The sequence below is a fragment of the Panicum hallii genome, chromosome 2 (genome assembly GCF_002211085.1).
Source record: "Panicum hallii strain FIL2 chromosome 2, PHallii_v3.1, whole genome shotgun sequence".
NCBI classification, from domain to species: Eukaryota; Viridiplantae; Streptophyta; class Magnoliopsida; order Poales; family Poaceae; genus Panicum; species Panicum hallii.
The window spans coordinates 43,192,971-43,208,752 of NC_038043.1; the positions used below are offsets into that span (position 1 = coordinate 43,192,971).

Genomic DNA, 15,782 nt, shown 5'->3' on the forward strand with positions numbered 1-15,782 from the left:
CGGCGGCCGCCGCGGGTCGGGGAGGCGCCGGGGAGGATGGGAGCGGCGCGGTGGGGCTTGTGGGGATTTTGGGCGGTTGGGGACTTGGGGTTTCGATTTTGGTTTTCCCGCTTGGTGAGAATCAGACCGTGAGAGTCTGAGAGAGACCGAGGTGAGACAGAGAGAGAGAGAGAGGGTGGGAGGCTGATGTGCCGATGTCGTCACTTGGGTTTGTGGGCAGGAACGCCGTCGGGCCCTGAGTTCATCAGCGTCAGGCCCTTGTGAGTAAAAAGCCCAGTCGCGTGTCAAAAAAGGCCCAGTCTGCGGGTTCAAAAAAGCCCAGTCTGTTGTGAGGCTCTTTGGATTGTCCGTTCCAAGGAGCAGCTAGATTTTCTTCTTCTTCCAAACATTTCCTCTTGTCTTTTGGTCTAAAAAAATTCATTCTTGCCTTTTGCATTTATAAATCATGATATAATCGTAAAAAAGCTTTGGAATTGGGCCTTTGAGAATATGAATTAGCATTACATTTTTGTCGATAGGAAGATTAGTGCATCTAAATCTTTCAACGTCATGGTATGAGATGTTTCTTATGGGAAGAGCTCGTTAGGTGCTCGTGGAATCTGTATGCTTGAGTTTGACTGACGAACTCAGTGCAAGCACGCGCGCGGGGTGTTTTAATAGCGATGGCTGTCCCTGTCCGTATTGGCGTATTACGTGAAGTTAGGCTTTCAACCTAGTTTAGGTGTGTAGAAGTCCAGAAGAGCACGCTTGTTGGCGCAAAACTTGGCAGAACCAAGAGGACTGGCGAGAGCCATGACGGCAAAGGGCGCAAGTACGGTGACGAGGATAGCAAGGCCGCAAGGGCAGCAAGCTCCGACGATCAATATTACCATAATCCTTCATCTAAGAAGGATATGAACGAGTGTATTGGAACATTAGCGGTCTCACATAAGACTTCACATTCATTTTTATATGCCCTGACGATCAATGGGTACCAGAGAAAATACTGGAGCAGCTGCATTTTTCTAGATTACACAGTATAACTTAGATATTCACGCACACTCACCCCTATGAATACACGTACGCAAGCTACCAGCTTTCCTTTGGACAGCCCATAAGCGGGCAATTAGGTACTGTACATCCACCAGGACCTAGATGCGGCGGTACCTCTCTGCCCGTTGACGCCGCGGTCTCATTGGCCATGATTCCTTTTGAAGCATACTCCTCCGGTCAGGTTCTTAGGACCGACATAGTCGTACAAGCGAAAGCGGGATCATCTCAGGTTCTCAGGTGGTCAGGATGTCAGGAAGCTTCACCGCTTTCCTCCCCTTAACCGGCGCGCTCGTGTCCGGAAAACACCCGTCCGCCGGCAGGTCGGCCACCTCGCCGAACTCCGATACGGTTATCGGGAACGGCAGCAGGTGGCCGGGTAGGTTCTCCACCCTGTCCTGCGTGTACACGCCCCACAGCCGGTCCGCGGCACGGCGCACCGCCCGCACGCACTCCACGCTCTCGGGCTCCAGGAACACGGCCCGGTCGTCGCCGCCGCCGTCCTCGCCGGCGTGGCGCGCCATGAAATGCTCGTGCCACAGCGACATCCGGAACCCGTGCACCTCCCCCCGCGCGCGCCCGCACGGCCCGTTCAGGTGCGCCGGCTGGTAGCTCCCCTGCGCGATCTCGCTGTCCCGGTTGCCGGCCAGCGATCGCTCGTTCAGGTTCGCCGAGCCGACGATGACGTACTCGTCGTCCACTGCAAGCAAGAGACGGTGAGATCAGACTGAGAGCTCTAAGGTGCCGACGACAACGCAAGATAATCTGAGGACAGCGAGCGCGTACCGATCATGAGCTTGGCGTGCACGTAGATGGGGCCGCGGCGGTTCACCTGCGAGCGCCAGTAGTCCGTGTCCTTCTCCGGCGTCTCCGGCGGCGAGTACTCGCCGGGGAGCGGCGCCTCCCGGTTCCCGAGGCAGAAGAAGTTGAGGTAGTCGCAGGGGTGCGCCTGGCCGCGCAGCCCGGCGTCGTCGATGGCCTCCATGACGATGCCGTACATCATCTCCACGGTCCGCCTGTTCCAGAGCAGGATGGCCTGCACGGCCTCGCCCGCCGGCAACCCCTCGGGCCACATCGGCGTCACGACGTACGCCGCGAACCGCTCGCCGCGCCGGATCTTGGCGGCGACCTTGAGCGCGATCTCGACGGGCACCAGGTTGAGGCAGCCAGCGCCCCGGTCCTCCGCCCACGACGCGCACCCGCCGAGGAAGTACTGGTTCTCGATGTAGATGAACCGCCGCGCGCGCCGGATGGCCTCGACGTAGCCGGTCTGGATGCTCCGGTCCACCGTGACGTCCTTGCCGCTCGTCAGCCCCAACGCGGCGGCCTCGGCCGGGTCGGAGGGGAACCCCACGACGGACGCGTCGTCGATGGACCGGAACACCTGCACGTTCCACGAGCCGGTGTCGTTGCCGAGGCCTGCGGGGTCGGGGAGCGCCGTCGGGCTCAGATCGAGCAGGCAGCCGCGCATGCCCTCCGGCGCCTGCTTCCTCCACCGCTGCTCGAAGTTGGTGAGCACGTCCCACGCCGCGGGGCCCTCCAGTCTGCAGTGCACGTCGTGCCACGGCTCCCGCGGGCCGCCGCGGCTCAGGCAGGCGTGCTTGTAGTTGTTCTGCATGAAGTCGTGGAGGTACGTCGTGTCGAGGTCCCGGAACAGCGTGTGGTTCTCGTCGTCGTACCTGCCGTCGCAGAGGTCTATGCCGCCGATGAAGCTGACGACGTGGCGTCCGTCGTCTCCGGTGCCCGGCGTGGCGGCGTCGAGCGTGACGGTCTTCTGGTGGTGCGTGAACTCGGCGCTGGTCTGGACGTGCTGCACCATGGTGAGGGAGGCGTCGGCGTTGCGCGGGCAGAGGAAGCACCGCACGTTGGTGCCCTCGAAGAACCTCCGGGTCTCCTCGTCGTGCGTCTTCATCAGGCCGGCGTTGCCGAGGAACGACACGGAGGTGTTGTCCTGCCACGGCATCACCAGCACGGCGACGCCCTCGTCGGCCTTCCGCTTCAGCAGCTCGCCCAGCGTGACGCCTTCGGCGCCGGGGACCATCCGGCCCGGGTCGCGCACCAGCGTGATCTCCGTGCTCACCGACCACCCCGCCACGTACACGAACCGCCGCGCGTCGCGGATGGCGGCGTACAGGTCCTCCCACAGCCGCGCCGGCCGGTACGCGCGCCCGCCGTCGAGGCGGACCCCCGGGTCGAACTCGTCGGTCAGGTGCGCGTTCTGGTACAGCGTGACGCTGCACCCCGTCCGTTCCGGGAAGAACGCGGGCTTGACGCCGGCGAACCCGGGGAGCCGGACCCCGGCGCCCCAGGACGGGTCGCGCTCCACGTCGAGGAACTGCAGGCGGACGCGGAGGCTCGGGGTGTGCGTCTCGTGGCTGTGCTCGCCGCCGTGGAGCGCGAGCCAGCACTCGACCGGCTGCCCCGAGGCGACGCGCGCGGCGGGCACAGAGCCGGCGCCGAGGACGCCCGCGCCGATGAGGTGTTGGTTCTTGACCGTGAAGGTGACCGCGGCGGCGGGGTAGGCGCAGTGCAGGCGGAACGACTGGTTCCAGGCCGGGCTGGTGGGGTGGAACTCCACCTCGCGGGTGCGGGCCACCCGCGCCGCGCCGACGTCGACGTCGACGTAGAGCCGGCTGTGCTGGAGGCAGCGCACGCCCATGGTCTCCTGCAGCTTCTCCGTCGCCTGCCCGTCGCCAAACAAAGTCGTGCCATCATCGATCGCTACGCACAGGATCTTTCACAGAGCTGAAAGTAATTCTGTTCTGTGTCTAAAAATCATCGCTCTGTTCGATCTGACAATTAGCCTATATGTGCACTAGACAATTTTACGAAAAATTCTTCAGTAGTTTTTTTAAGCCAGTCATCGCAGTGGTTAACTTGAGGATTTGTTAATTCAAGAGACGGTGCACGATGCGTTCGCGTTTCGTCAGGACAATCTGCGAACAGTCTGTGGCGGTTGGTGACCACGAACTGCGAAAAAGGGGAGAGCATCCTTGGCGGCCAATCCATTAGCTCGCAAGCAAACCATGCATGAGTGCAAAGCAAACAGAAACACAGCTCACTACAGTACAGCAGAGAGAAGCTACTGTTCTGTCATTCTGTGCTGCGACACGACCGAGCAGAAAAAAAAAAATGAAAAACAGAGGCGTGCATGTCCGCAGCGCCGTGCGTTCCGTCAGGTTTACCTCCATGATCCGGCCGTAGATGGCGTTGTGGAGGTGCTCGGCCTCGAACACCGTCACCTCCAGGACGCCATGGAGGTAGACGACCTCGGCGGCGGCGCCTCCTTCGTCCTGCTGAGAGCCCATGCCTGGCGTGCTCGATCGGCCCGTTGCCGCCTTAGCTTGCTTTGTCTTGCCGCGCGCGGCTGGGCTTTTATAGCCGTCTTTCCGACTTGGCAGAGCGCCAAAGGGAAGAAAGAATCCCACATATATTGGCGCTCGATTTAGTCCCTTTCCACCGTCAGTACCGCCTGCTTATGCTTTTCCAGCAAACCCAGTGCCAGATTTCCCCGCTGGTTTTGACGAATTACGTGGAATCACATGGACGTACATTTGCTGGAGTCATCGACGGAGCATGCATAAGGCCATGCAACATGTTAGCGAAGGCACTGGGACTCGGAAGGGAAGGGCGTTTCCTTGAATTCGTAAGCATCGGCGCCTGCTGTCCAAAAGCACAGGCTTGAATGCTGGAATTATGCACACAAAGCGCAGTGCTGAAATTATGCATTAAGTTTGGCCTGAATTTTTCATCTTGAATCCCAAGTCTGCAGCACCGTCCTCCATTTTAGATTGGTCAAGCAGCATCACTAGCATATTGAAATGGAGCAGTTACTGATGAACAAGGTGGTGGTCCAAGAAGGAACATAAGCCACAACATCTTGTGGTGGATGCATTATGCAGACATCCAGCACTCCTTAGTCGTCCTAGGTATCTAGATCCGACGATTGCAACCAGCACTGCAGAATGGCATGAAAGCACGGGCTCTTAGCTGAACACGGCTGAACCGGTGGTCCACTGGTACTTGTGAACTTCAGACATGTAATTATCCCACTTAGCTTTTCGCTTCTACTTGTTTATTATTATGTACTACCTTCGTCCTAAATTACAATTCGTTTTGACTTTTCTAGATATATATATTTTGCTATGCACCTAAATGCACACTGTATCCAGATACATAGCAAAAATTATGTATCTAAATAAGCTAAAATGAATTGTAATTTGGGACGGAGGGAATATTTACTGAACGTGCATCGATTTGATAAGTTCAACTTTGAGTTTAAATTCAATACAAACCCGCGGCAACCACACAAAAGAATAATCATGTTGAGATTACTAAACCTTCATCAGTAAATATCTCACTGATGAAATGCCAAGCTTGGTGGCATATATTGTGGCTTTCAAATCACCTGTCTCATTTTCTGCTCTAGGTCGTGAGGATTAATGATTACAAGAAGGCATGCTTTTTTATCATGCATGTCAAAACCACGCTTCCAATGCGGCTAGAGGATTTCCAAATCAACGCACACAAATGCAACAGTCTGGGTTCATATTATTCTGTCCCTACACAACAGTGACGCCAATTTTTGCAGAACTCCAATCATTCTGATGCAATGTGGGTTAATTCAACTTTGTTGGATATCACTATATCAGGTGCGCAAGTAGTTATATTGTTGGCTTGCACTCATGTACGTATCAAAATGTATAGGGAAAAAATGCAACTTTTCTTCTATGTTTTGTTCTTTAATTTGCGTCTGATGTTGCTTGTTTCGTGGTCTTTTTTTTTTTGCATTGAAACTTTCAAGTTAGTACAACTTGCTCAAAGAGAGAAATGTAGCATATGCTCAAGAACAAAAGAGTGGCTGGCTTTATTGATTCTATGATGTCACATGTCATGGATGGAGCAGAATATCGTCTCCAAAGATGACATACCTCGCAAAACAACTTCCCAAATTAGACATACACACCAAATGAATGAGCATGCCTTAGAAGTCCTAGCACTCCACTCAACAGTTCATTAGGTTATGTACCGAACAAATCCATAACGGCGAGATAATCTGAAACAGCACGCATCCAAGAGCACAATTTATACATCCACAACAAACTCCACATCCTCAATAGATGTTGAACTTTTTCATAATGCTTTAGTGATAAAACACATGACTAACAAAATAAGAAACTTCCGCATGTTCAAGTCTAACTTCAGACCTGAATGTAGCTGTATCCTCATACACCTGTTTGAGCTCTCTTATCTTAAATTTGAGTGTCCTAGTTTTACTATATTAATTAAACATGTTTTTTCTACATGTGCATTGTTATAAGGAACTGAGGTTAACTCGATCTATGGGTTGTACATTCCAGTTACAGAGAAATGGCGTGTAATGTAAAAGGAAGGGAACCTTTTATTCACAATACCATTCCATAATGTGGCATGTGATTGTAAAATCTAAAATATAAAATGCCAAAGTGAATCAGAGTTGGATTCTCCATGAAAATGATCACATGGTGGACAGATCAATTCATCTTTCGTTTACATGTTTTTGATGTTTGATTACAACACCTTTTAGGTATTGTTTTAGTGGTGACTTTGGATTAATTCTTATACTAACTCGTCACTTGGCCAGCAATCTCAGCACATTTGCAGTAACCTTCTGGTTATTGCTATCCTACATAAATCATCATAGTGTGCTTGATGCGATATGGTTGATTACTCCTCTGTAGTGATGGTATGTGGGAGGAAAAAGGTCGAGCTCATGCACAATCTTTTGGTAATTCTTATATCAATACTGTTTATGTGGTGAGAGCGTATGCAAGTGATCTTGGATCCTCGGGAAGATCGTTCCATTCATCTTTGTTCACAACTGATAGTCTTTGACTTATGAGTCTTAGTTCTTTACTTAAATTTCATACACATCATTTGCTTTGTTCACTCAGTATAATTAGTACAAGAGCTGAATCATAAACCACTGTTACTGAGTTGATAAACTTTAGGGAATACCCTAAGGCAAAAGCTACACAAATCTGTGCGCTTGTGGTTCACGCCAGGTGTAAGTGGCACCAACACAAGTGACATATTTCACTTCTACTCTTACAGGTATTTTGTTAGAAAAAAGAACTAAAATAACTAATTGTTATGCATTTAGTAATTGCACAATATCACTGTTACATAGACACTAATGTGAATACTCCCAATTGTGAAATGCAAATGGTGTTGGCAACCTCAAGATGAAAAAGAAAATTGCATGAAGTTCATATTGGCATATTTTTCTATTTATATTTGAGTCCACAAATATCTTACTGTCAAGAGGGATACAACTGTTCAAAGCTAGGGATGCAAAAGGGCTGACTCACGTACCCACATGTAGCCCATTTTAGGTGGGCTGCCGTTGAATGTAGGTCGTAGAGCCAAATGATTTAGTAAGGTACTAGAGTATTTAACACTTAACCGAATGAGGGTAATAGGAAATTTTGGCGAACTCGAGTATATATGTCTCTTCATTCCTATCTTCATTTCTTGTTAGTGCTCCTACAAAGATCACGTCTCCAAGGCCAAAGTTCACCTCCTTTCTCTACATTATCTTGAGTTATGAGAAGACAATAGAGTTGGGTTGAGAAGGAGATTGGAAAGAGAGGTTAGTGCTTGTGATCTTCACTTCATTCTTTGAGCACCCAAGTTCATAAAATCTTTAGTTGTGTTTGTTACTCTTGGACGGTAAGCCTCCTAAAGGCATTGCACGGCAAACACTCGAGCTTGTTGCGTGCCATGAAATTTTGTGAAGGTTTGATTTGCTTCAAAGGAAGAAATCGGTAGAAGACCAAGGTCAATCTTCGTGGTTCCTTGGCAAGGGCCAGTGGTTCAAAGCGACCCTGCTTCTTAAGAGCTCTTCAGCAGAGACATAGGCACTTACTTGGAAGTCGTTGAAGTTTGGGAAACAAATCTCACGTCCACTTTCTTCTTTTTGTCCTTGAGTTCTTTTGCTCTCTACCTTGTATTTGCTTAATCTACTTGTTCGCATGACATTAAGTGCATGTGCTCTATGAATATGCTTGGAAATATTATTTGAAACACACTTCATTTGGTTTGGGCTACAACTTTTTAGGTGATGTTTAATTTGTTGCCGAAGTATCTGTTCCCTTCAGGGCTAGCGCATCATGTATTGTACAAGAGTATACATTGATTTAATACAATGTTAAGTTATAATTTTTAGAAATGTGCAAAACACAAAACCTTACAAAAATGTCTAAAACACAAATAAATTTCTACTAATACGGCCAGAAAATGGGATACCACACTCCAAGGAACCCCTAGTGCACGTTTTAATCTGTGTTTTTGTTTTCCTTTTTTCTTCAAGATGTAGTCCCTCCACATCATATTTATTTCCCATCCTATCATCCCCTATCCCTGCTCCACCCACCCTTCACCTACAGTAACCATTCATGGTACAAGCAAAAAAATTGTTCTAAACTTATTTGAAAAAAATTATAAAGCTTTTTCACAAAATTTATTTTTTTTCTATTTTTTAAAAATAAATATTTAATTAAATTTTCACTATCATTTTTTTGAAAATTTTATTTATATAAATTTTGTGAAAAAAGAAATGGAAAAGTACCATGCATACAAAAGAAATAGAAAATAGACGGTGGGGCCACATATCCTTTGCGATCCACATCAAGCTCCTTGAAGTCTGTGTTGCTGGTGCACCAAAATCCCGCATTCATACTCAAGATCTTAGTCTTAGGTCACCGCACACACATAAATTCCCGCCTCTTTCTAAAGCTCTCCATACCAGGACATCCTGTAAAATTCCAAGATTTGCCGGTGAATTTGAATTTAAGATGAGAGTGGAGACAGAAAAGAGAATGGAACTTGGAGAGACGAGTGAGCCCAACACATGTGATAAGTGGGTACAACATGTTGACTAGTGAGTGTGGTACACAGATAAAATTCTAGAGAAAAGAGTGGGCCACACACATGACAAGTAGGTACAACATGTCATATAGCGAGTGCAGTATGAGGATAAAACTCTAGAGAAAGGAGTGGGCCCGCAATATGATAAGTGGGTATACATATCGTTTAGCGAGTGTTGGATATGGATGAAATCCCGAAGAAAGAAGTAGGTCACATACATGTCATAGGTGGATACAACATATCCTGTAGCAAGTGCAATGCACAAATAAAATTCTGGAGAAAGGAGTGGGCTCACTCACGTAAAAAGTGGGTACAACATATCATATATTATGCAGTACATGCAGTACACGGATAAAAATCCCGAAGAAAGGAGTGGACCACACAGCATGACAGGTGGGTACAACATGTGTGTAGCGAGTGCGGTACACAAATAAAATTCCGAAGAAAAGGGTGAACCCCACACATGGACAAGTGGATACAACATTCATGTAGCGAGTGCGGTATATGGATGAAATCCCGAAGAAAAGGATGGACCCCACACATGTGACACGTGGATAAAACATGTCGTGTAGTGAGTGCGGTACACGGATGAAATCAAAATTCTGGAGAAAAAAGTGGGCCCACATGCTTGACAGGTGGAACAACGCGTTGTATAGCGTATCACGGGTGAAATCCCAGAGAAAGGGGTGGATCCGTGCACCATGCCATGTAGGAGCGCGGTGCACGATTGAAATCCTAGAGAAAAAAACTCCATTTGGTAATAACTTGCAGATTACAAAAGAGAAGTTCCAGCAAGAATCCGGCCCCAAGCCAAAGTCACAGGTAGCTGCAAGTCGAAAGTCTTGGCCTAGAAGAAACTTGCAGTTCCATCCGTGGAATTATGCTACTACTGTACAACGATCCTTAGATTTCAGCTGTCAACACAACACACAGGCACAATTGGAAAGAAACGGTGACATCTTTTGGTCTGGCGTAAGCAAAATGCCGGTACGAGTGCGAAACAATGCTAACAAAGAAGTTTTCCATGGCAAGCAACTAACTGCATTCCTACGTCGTCATCCGCTGACGGCCGTACTGTATCTTCCTAATCGATCTAGCGTCCGGCGATGGAAGCTCGAGGATGGAAAAGGATTGAAGCTTTCGAGAGGAGAGGATGGGTTAAATTTGCCGTGTGGACACCAGAGAGAGAGAGAGGGAGAGGAAGACAAACAGTCCCGACCAATCACCGGCGCCAAAACATGCACCGAAGCTTCATGGCCTCATGGGTGCCCGAGGTCCACCGTCAACCGCCTGGATATGGCGGAAAAACAGGTGGTGGCCGTTGCAACCACATCCAGCTCCGACTCCGAGCCCAGCGGCCAGCGAGGGCCAGCAGCGTGCCCCTCGTCTCCGACACCCAACCCAATCCAATGGTCCTCCGGAGCAGAGCACGGGCTGCTGTGTCGCCTCACGCGCCCCGCCTCTCGGCCTCGCCCTTGACCTGCCCCCGGCACGACGCGATGCCCCCCGCACCGCACCGGATACATGGATGATATTGGTGGGGAGAGGGGAAGGAAAGGAGACGCCCTGCTGACGCCACCACGCGGCCCCGGTCTCCCCTCCTCCTCTTCCCCGTCCCCGCCTGGATCTCGCCTCCTCCCCTCCCCACCCTCCGCGGCCGCCGCCGCCGTGCTCGCCCTCCCGGCCTCCCGTGACCCCGCCGCGAGCCCGGGCGCCGGGTTGCCGGCCGCGCCTCGCCTCGCCGGCGCGATGGACGGCGGCGGGGAGCCGCTGCTCGTGCGGAGGAGCAAGGACAAGAAGAAGAGGGCCGCTGCGGCGGCGCACGCGGAGAGGGACGCTGGTGCCGGGGACAGGTTCCGCTCTCTCTGGCGCGACTACAACGACCTGGTGCAGGTGAGCAGCGCGTGCGCCGTCTTCCCTGGCAGTTCACTCTTCTTCTGTTCAATCTAGCATCAAATCTTTTTTTCCTGCTTTTCTTGCTGCTCCTAGTTGATGGATTTATGGCCAGCTTGATTGACTAGTGTGCCCTGCCTGCTTGATTGCAATCTCTCACGCTATCCCCATCGTTCTTGTCGATGTTTAGCATGTACTTGGATTAGTCATTGCGGAGTAGTTATACCGGGGAGTTGATTTGATTGTTATCTAATGTTGTTTGGATTTACGGCCAGCTTGATTGACTAGTGTGCCCTGCCTGCTTGAATGCAATCTCTCACGCTATCCCTGTTATAGTCGATGTTTAGCGTGTTCTTGGATTAGTCATTGCGGTAGTAATACCTGGGAGTTGATTTGATTGTTCACCTAATGTTGTTAGCAGTGAGGGTTGTTTGATCGTATGATTCTTGTTGTACAACCGGGTGCTAGGGGGTGACTGTATGATTCAGCTAATTCATCTAATGTTGTTAGCAGTGGGGGTGTTTTGCATTGTGTGATTCTTTGTTGTCGTACAACCGGGTGCTAGGGAGTGATTGTATGATTCCAGTTGTAGAATGGCACAACAGTACAAATCTTGTAGTAATCATATACTTGATTGACTTGTAGCTGATATACATACAACATTTGGCTGCAGGAGACTGAAGCAAAGAAGAAGAGGCTACTGAGCGCAAACCGGACAAAGCTCGCCCTCCTTGCTGAAGTCAAGTATGACAGTTCCTCTGTTCTTGCTTTATCACTTCATGCTGACAGCACTGCCACCTTTCAGCTTCGCTGACTGTGTAAACTGGTTTATGTTGCAAGGTTCTTGCGAAAGAAGTACGGATCCTTTGTCAAGGGCAATTCGCAGAAGACACATTACAAGCTGAAGAAGAAGGCTCGGTACATTCCATCTCCATTGGGAAGGGCTTCAGCATTTGAAGATCATGATGCGGCCAGGACTGAAGGGCCTTCGTCCAGCAAAAACCCAAATTTTGACTTGAACCAAGGATCTCTAGTGGTATGCAATGGGAGTTCGTGAAGTAAATTGTAGTATGAGAAAAGCTTTAATATGAGTTTCTGGTAGAAAAGCTTTTAGTATAGGTTTCTGGTTCTTAAAGGCACCTCTTTGTGTGCAGAATGATGAGGGGAATGATTGCCAGGGGCATAGGGGCCATCTAGAACCTGATAAGTTTGATCAAGTCGGGGTGGAAGAAGAGATGATTGCAGCAGATGTCAAATTATCTGTTTGTAGGGATACAGGAAACTCTCCAGCAAGTGATGATAAGAGGACGATCCCATGGCAAGACCGGATGGCGTTGAAGGCCTAATATTGGTTAAGAAATAACTATCTTCTATGATAATTGATTACCCAATACCCCCAAATGCTCCGTAGTCTTTGTACAGGAACAATCAGTAAGGATAGTTATATGCAAGGTGGCATGGTGCAATGCCTGATTGACAAATTCAGATGGTTGCTCTTATGCAAGTTTGACATGAGAATCGTGGTGCCATGAATGAATTCTGTCCAGATTTCAGGATGACTACATTGAATTCGCTTTTGTGCATGGAATGAGTTAGTCATCAAGAAAAAAGATTTCTTAATGTTGTGGAGATATTGTAAGCTTGGAGGTTAAATTCCCGGTATTGTAGTTTTCTTTTTGCTTGGTCTTGCATTCTTTTTTCTGGTTGTTTACATTCTTCTAAGGGAATTGCATTATATATTTGGGTGTTTTACTTCCACAATTGTATCGTAGACCTGCACGTAGCTTGTGGAAAATATTTTTATATAGATAAGTAAAAAAACGGGTTCTCAAAGTCAAAGATCTGTGTTAGAGACCATCGCCCTTCAAAACCATCAATAACATAGCATAAGCAACGGATGAGCATAGATAGTACTGCATGAACATATATCCTAGTCGGTTCCCAAAATGAACGTTGGTACCAGAATCTTGCTCTACTGATCTCCAATCAGCAGCCATTGACCTTTGCTAGATGTGTCTTCCCCATACGATGGTGAGCAAACATTTTCTCACTGTTGCACTGCAAATTGCAGACCTCGCAATAACTCAATGACATCCTTTTCTCCACCTTCTCTATGTGCTTCTTCCCCCGACGATGTTCAGCAAGCGTGTACTTGCTGTTGCAGTGCAAATTGCAGAGCTTGCAAGAATACATTGTCCTCTGTGTCCCCGTTTCCTCTGAGATTCCACCCTTGATGTTAGAACCATCTGAAGGTGGCTTCTTCTCAGCCTGGAAAGTGCTTGGTCTCGCATTAGTGCCTCCTCTCAGAAGAGCATCTATCTTTTGCTTGTGCCCTCTGCCACTGCAGTGATCCTCAAATTGAGATGCAGACTTGCATTTGGCCAGACAGATACCACAACGCCAATCCGAAAGGTATTGTTGTGCTTCTACCTGTAGAACCAGAAAATTCAGTTGGTGTCTCTTGCCCTTTAGGTGGTTCTCCAACCCTGACTGACGAGTCCACTTGGTTTGGCAAAGGCTGCAGTTCCATAGCGACGCAGGGTTCTCTTCATCCTTTGTCACATTGTTCGGATACGATTTCAGTTCTGTCGACCCAAAATCCATCATCGTGTTCTTGCATTCTTCCAGCAGGGCTTGGATCTTTGCTTTGTGCCTCTTGCCTCTCAGGTGGTTCTCCAGGTCTGATTTGCAAGTGCAATTGGATTGGCAGAACCTGCAAAGCCATGTTGGATGTGGCTTTTCTGCTGCATATTGCCTCACGTTCCTTGCTTCCTCTGCTGTCGGTGTTGCCTTCTGACAATTGGCATTTTTTCTTCTAGATACCAGAGCTGCTACTTTCGACTGGTGCCTCTGCCCGGCAAAATGCTGCTGTAAGTTGCCCTCACTGGTTGCTTTTGCCTGGCAGATGGCGCAACTCCATTTAATTGAAGATGGCTGGGTCTCGTTGGGCAACATAGTCTGCTGGGCATGCAGTTTGGTTAGAAATTCAGAGCATTAGTAACTAACTAAACTAATGGTGAAAGCGTGGTCTGAAAAGAAAAATTACTCAATTCAGAGTAATGGTGAAAGCAACAAGTAAAGTTCAGAGTAATGGTGAAAGTAACACAAGTAAAATTGCTACCAAGTTGTTGTCTTAAACAGCTCGATTACAAGATTAGCATGTGAACTTGCTGCTTAAATCTCCATATACAAATTCTAGTTTCAGGGAACCAGAACCTCAGCTAAACAGCAATCTGAAGAATCAATACAATGAATAAGAAATGTCGAGGCAAAACAGATAGTATCGGATGAAAAGGACAATAATGTTAAGGTGCTCACCTGACTGGATTCTTGCATTTTGCACTCATCCAGTGCTGCATTCTCCTGACATGCCATCTTTCCGGTACTACAGCAAGTCTTAAAGCATTGACCGGCGTGATCTTCCATGGCAGGCTTCTCGGGCTCCAATCCCACACCATCGTGCGCTACTCCATCATTCTTCTTCAGATCATGGACCTCATCCGCGCCGACGCCATGCTCAGCTACTCCGCTGTGCGCCACGAAGTGCTCGTTGGAGGGGAAGCGCACCGGGTCAGCCCGTTCGCCGCCGGCAGAGCGCAGGGCCATCGCGCGCTCTATCCTGGCAAGCTCGGCCATGATGATGTCCTGGCGGAGGCGGTCCTTCTGGAGCTGCGACAGCAGCGCGTCCCTGATCACCAGCATCGACGAGTCTCCTGCGCACAAGCAGCATGGAGTTCCTGTTGGTCAGCACAAATCATAGCAACTCCTAGTGGAGACTGGAGAGAGAAGGAGAAGACGACAAGATTCCCCCGTGGTGGCAGCAAGAAAGCAAAACCACACACCGTGCTGCTGAGGCTCGGGGAAGCGGCTGCCGCCGCCTTCGTCGTCGGACGGGGCGGCTACTATGCCTCGGCCGGCGAAGAACTCCATCGTTCTCCCGATCGGGTGCTGAGCGGTTTCTCGGTGAGCAAGACGGCGGAGAGGGGGCGCATCGTGAGGCCGGGTATTTGAAGGCCGGGGAGGCTCGCGCATCCGCCGTCCAAAAGAGGTCCAGGCGTCATCGCGACCGTCCATCCAGCATCGGAGCGGCGGCTCTTCCGCTTCGCCTTCGCGTCCGCCGGTTCCGGCGCTGCCTCGTGAGTGGCGCGCGCGACGGCTCGCCTTCCCAAGACCCCGTTCACTCGCCGCGCTCCCGCATGAACGTGGAAGCCTAGGAAACCGCCGCCACCAATCCCACCACGGGGCTCCCCGGCTTCCCCACGCCCTCGTCATCCACGCCCAATGCCCTAATCGCAGTTAGAGCTGGCACCGCCGTTGGCTGCCACTGGTGCCAGCCGCGGCCCTGAACCGGAGCCATCGCCGTTGCCCAACGGCGCACGTGGGGAGTCCAGGCCCGGATTGAACTTCTAACGCCTCATCTGGTAGCTTATGCCAAAACAACAGTTTCACCAGCGAAGCTGAAGCTGGTGAAGTTAGAAAAATTAGCTTCGTCTGACTTCTAATTTATTTTAGCACAATTTTTTTATAAAACAGCTCCATACTATAGTATCTCGATTTGCGTGAAACAAGTGAACCTGAAGCCAAAATAAGCTATGCCAAACGGGGCATAAAATTCTTACTAGCTAATTCCAAAGTTGAAATCCCAATCAACCCCTCGAATCGTTTAATTAAGGGTCAAAATTTTGAGTTAACAGGTTTCTAATCCTAGTGGGAAGACAAGTCCCGTAAACGCATTCCACATCTTTTTATTATTTGAACAAAATAGCTAACATGCACCTAGGGTGAGCCGGCCGGAAGCACTAAAAAAATGGTCAAAGAATTTCGTCCGAAATTTATGATGTTGCCACACTATGCTAGTTATATAGTTCACTTTGTGAATTGTCGAACTCAAAATGTTCATCAAGTTCAGATACATATTGTGCTATCATAAATATTTGATATTATGGTTTGAG

At 49.4% G+C, this 15,782-nt stretch overlaps 3 protein-coding genes across 3 annotated transcripts; 1 reads left to right on the plus strand and 2 right to left on the minus strand.

The window, feature by feature from the left end:
• Positions 1 to 923: 923 nt before the first annotated feature.
• On the minus strand, positions 924 to 4,360 carry LOC112882026 (phospholipase D alpha 1-like). The gene is made up of 3 exons (XM_025946983.1): positions 4,215 to 4,360; positions 1,816 to 3,712; positions 924 to 1,729 (listed from the first exon to the last, which is right to left on the minus strand). Exons 1-3 carry the CDS (start codon positions 4,335 to 4,337, stop codon positions 1,266 to 1,268), a joined length of 2,484 nt encoding a protein of 827 aa, XP_025802768.1. The 5' UTR covers positions 4,338 to 4,360; the 3' UTR covers positions 924 to 1,265.
• Positions 4,361 to 10,147: 5,787 nt separating this feature from the next.
• On the plus strand, positions 10,148 to 12,402 carry LOC112879396. The gene is made up of 4 exons (XM_025943636.1): positions 10,148 to 10,830; positions 11,504 to 11,574; positions 11,671 to 11,866; positions 11,985 to 12,402. Exons 1-4 carry the CDS (start codon positions 10,462 to 10,464, stop codon positions 12,174 to 12,176), a joined length of 828 nt encoding a protein of 275 aa, XP_025799421.1. The 5' UTR covers positions 10,148 to 10,461; the 3' UTR covers positions 12,177 to 12,402.
• Positions 12,403 to 12,816: 414 nt separating this feature from the next.
• LOC112881085 (UBP1-associated proteins 1C-like) lies at positions 12,817 to 14,678 on the minus strand. The gene is made up of 2 exons (XM_025945790.1): positions 14,149 to 14,678; positions 12,817 to 13,788 (listed from the first exon to the last, which is right to left on the minus strand). The coding sequence occupies exons 1-2, from the start codon at positions 14,530 to 14,532 to the stop codon at positions 12,817 to 12,819; spliced, it is 1,356 nt and encodes a 451-aa protein (XP_025801575.1). The 5' UTR covers positions 14,533 to 14,678.
• Positions 14,679 to 15,782: the final 1,104 nt, after the last annotated feature.

Excerpts from the sequence above, each read along its gene's own strand:
- LOC112882026 (XM_025946983.1), bottom strand. The coding sequence starts at position 4,337 with ATGGGCTCTCAGCAGGACGAAGGAGGCGCCGCCGCCGAGGTCGTCTAC. Across the intron at positions 3,713-4,214 it reads TCTACGGCCGGATCATGGAG|GCGACGGAGAAGCTGCAGGA; the intron begins GTAAACCTGACG and ends GGCGACGGGCAG. Across the intron at positions 1,730-1,815 it reads GCACGCCAAGCTCATGATCG|TGGACGACGAGTACGTCATC; the intron begins GTACGCGCTCGC and ends TCTTGCTTGCAG.
- LOC112879396 (XM_025943636.1), top strand. The coding sequence starts at position 10,462 with ATGGATGATATTGGTGGGGAGAGGGGAAGGAAAGGAGACGCCCTGCTG. Across the intron at positions 11,575-11,670 it reads GCCCTCCTTGCTGAAGTCAA|GTTCTTGCGAAAGAAGTACG; the intron begins GTATGACAGTTC and ends TTATGTTGCAAG. Across the intron at positions 11,867-11,984 it reads TGAACCAAGGATCTCTAGTG|AATGATGAGGGGAATGATTG; the intron begins GTATGCAATGGG and ends CTTTGTGTGCAG.
- LOC112881085 (XM_025945790.1), bottom strand. The coding sequence starts at position 14,532 with ATGCTGGTGATCAGGGACGCGCTGCTGTCGCAGCTCCAGAAGGACCGC. Across the intron at positions 13,789-14,148 it reads AAATGCAAGAATCCAGTCAG|ACTATGTTGCCCAACGAGAC; the intron begins GTGAGCACCTTA and ends CATGCCCAGCAG.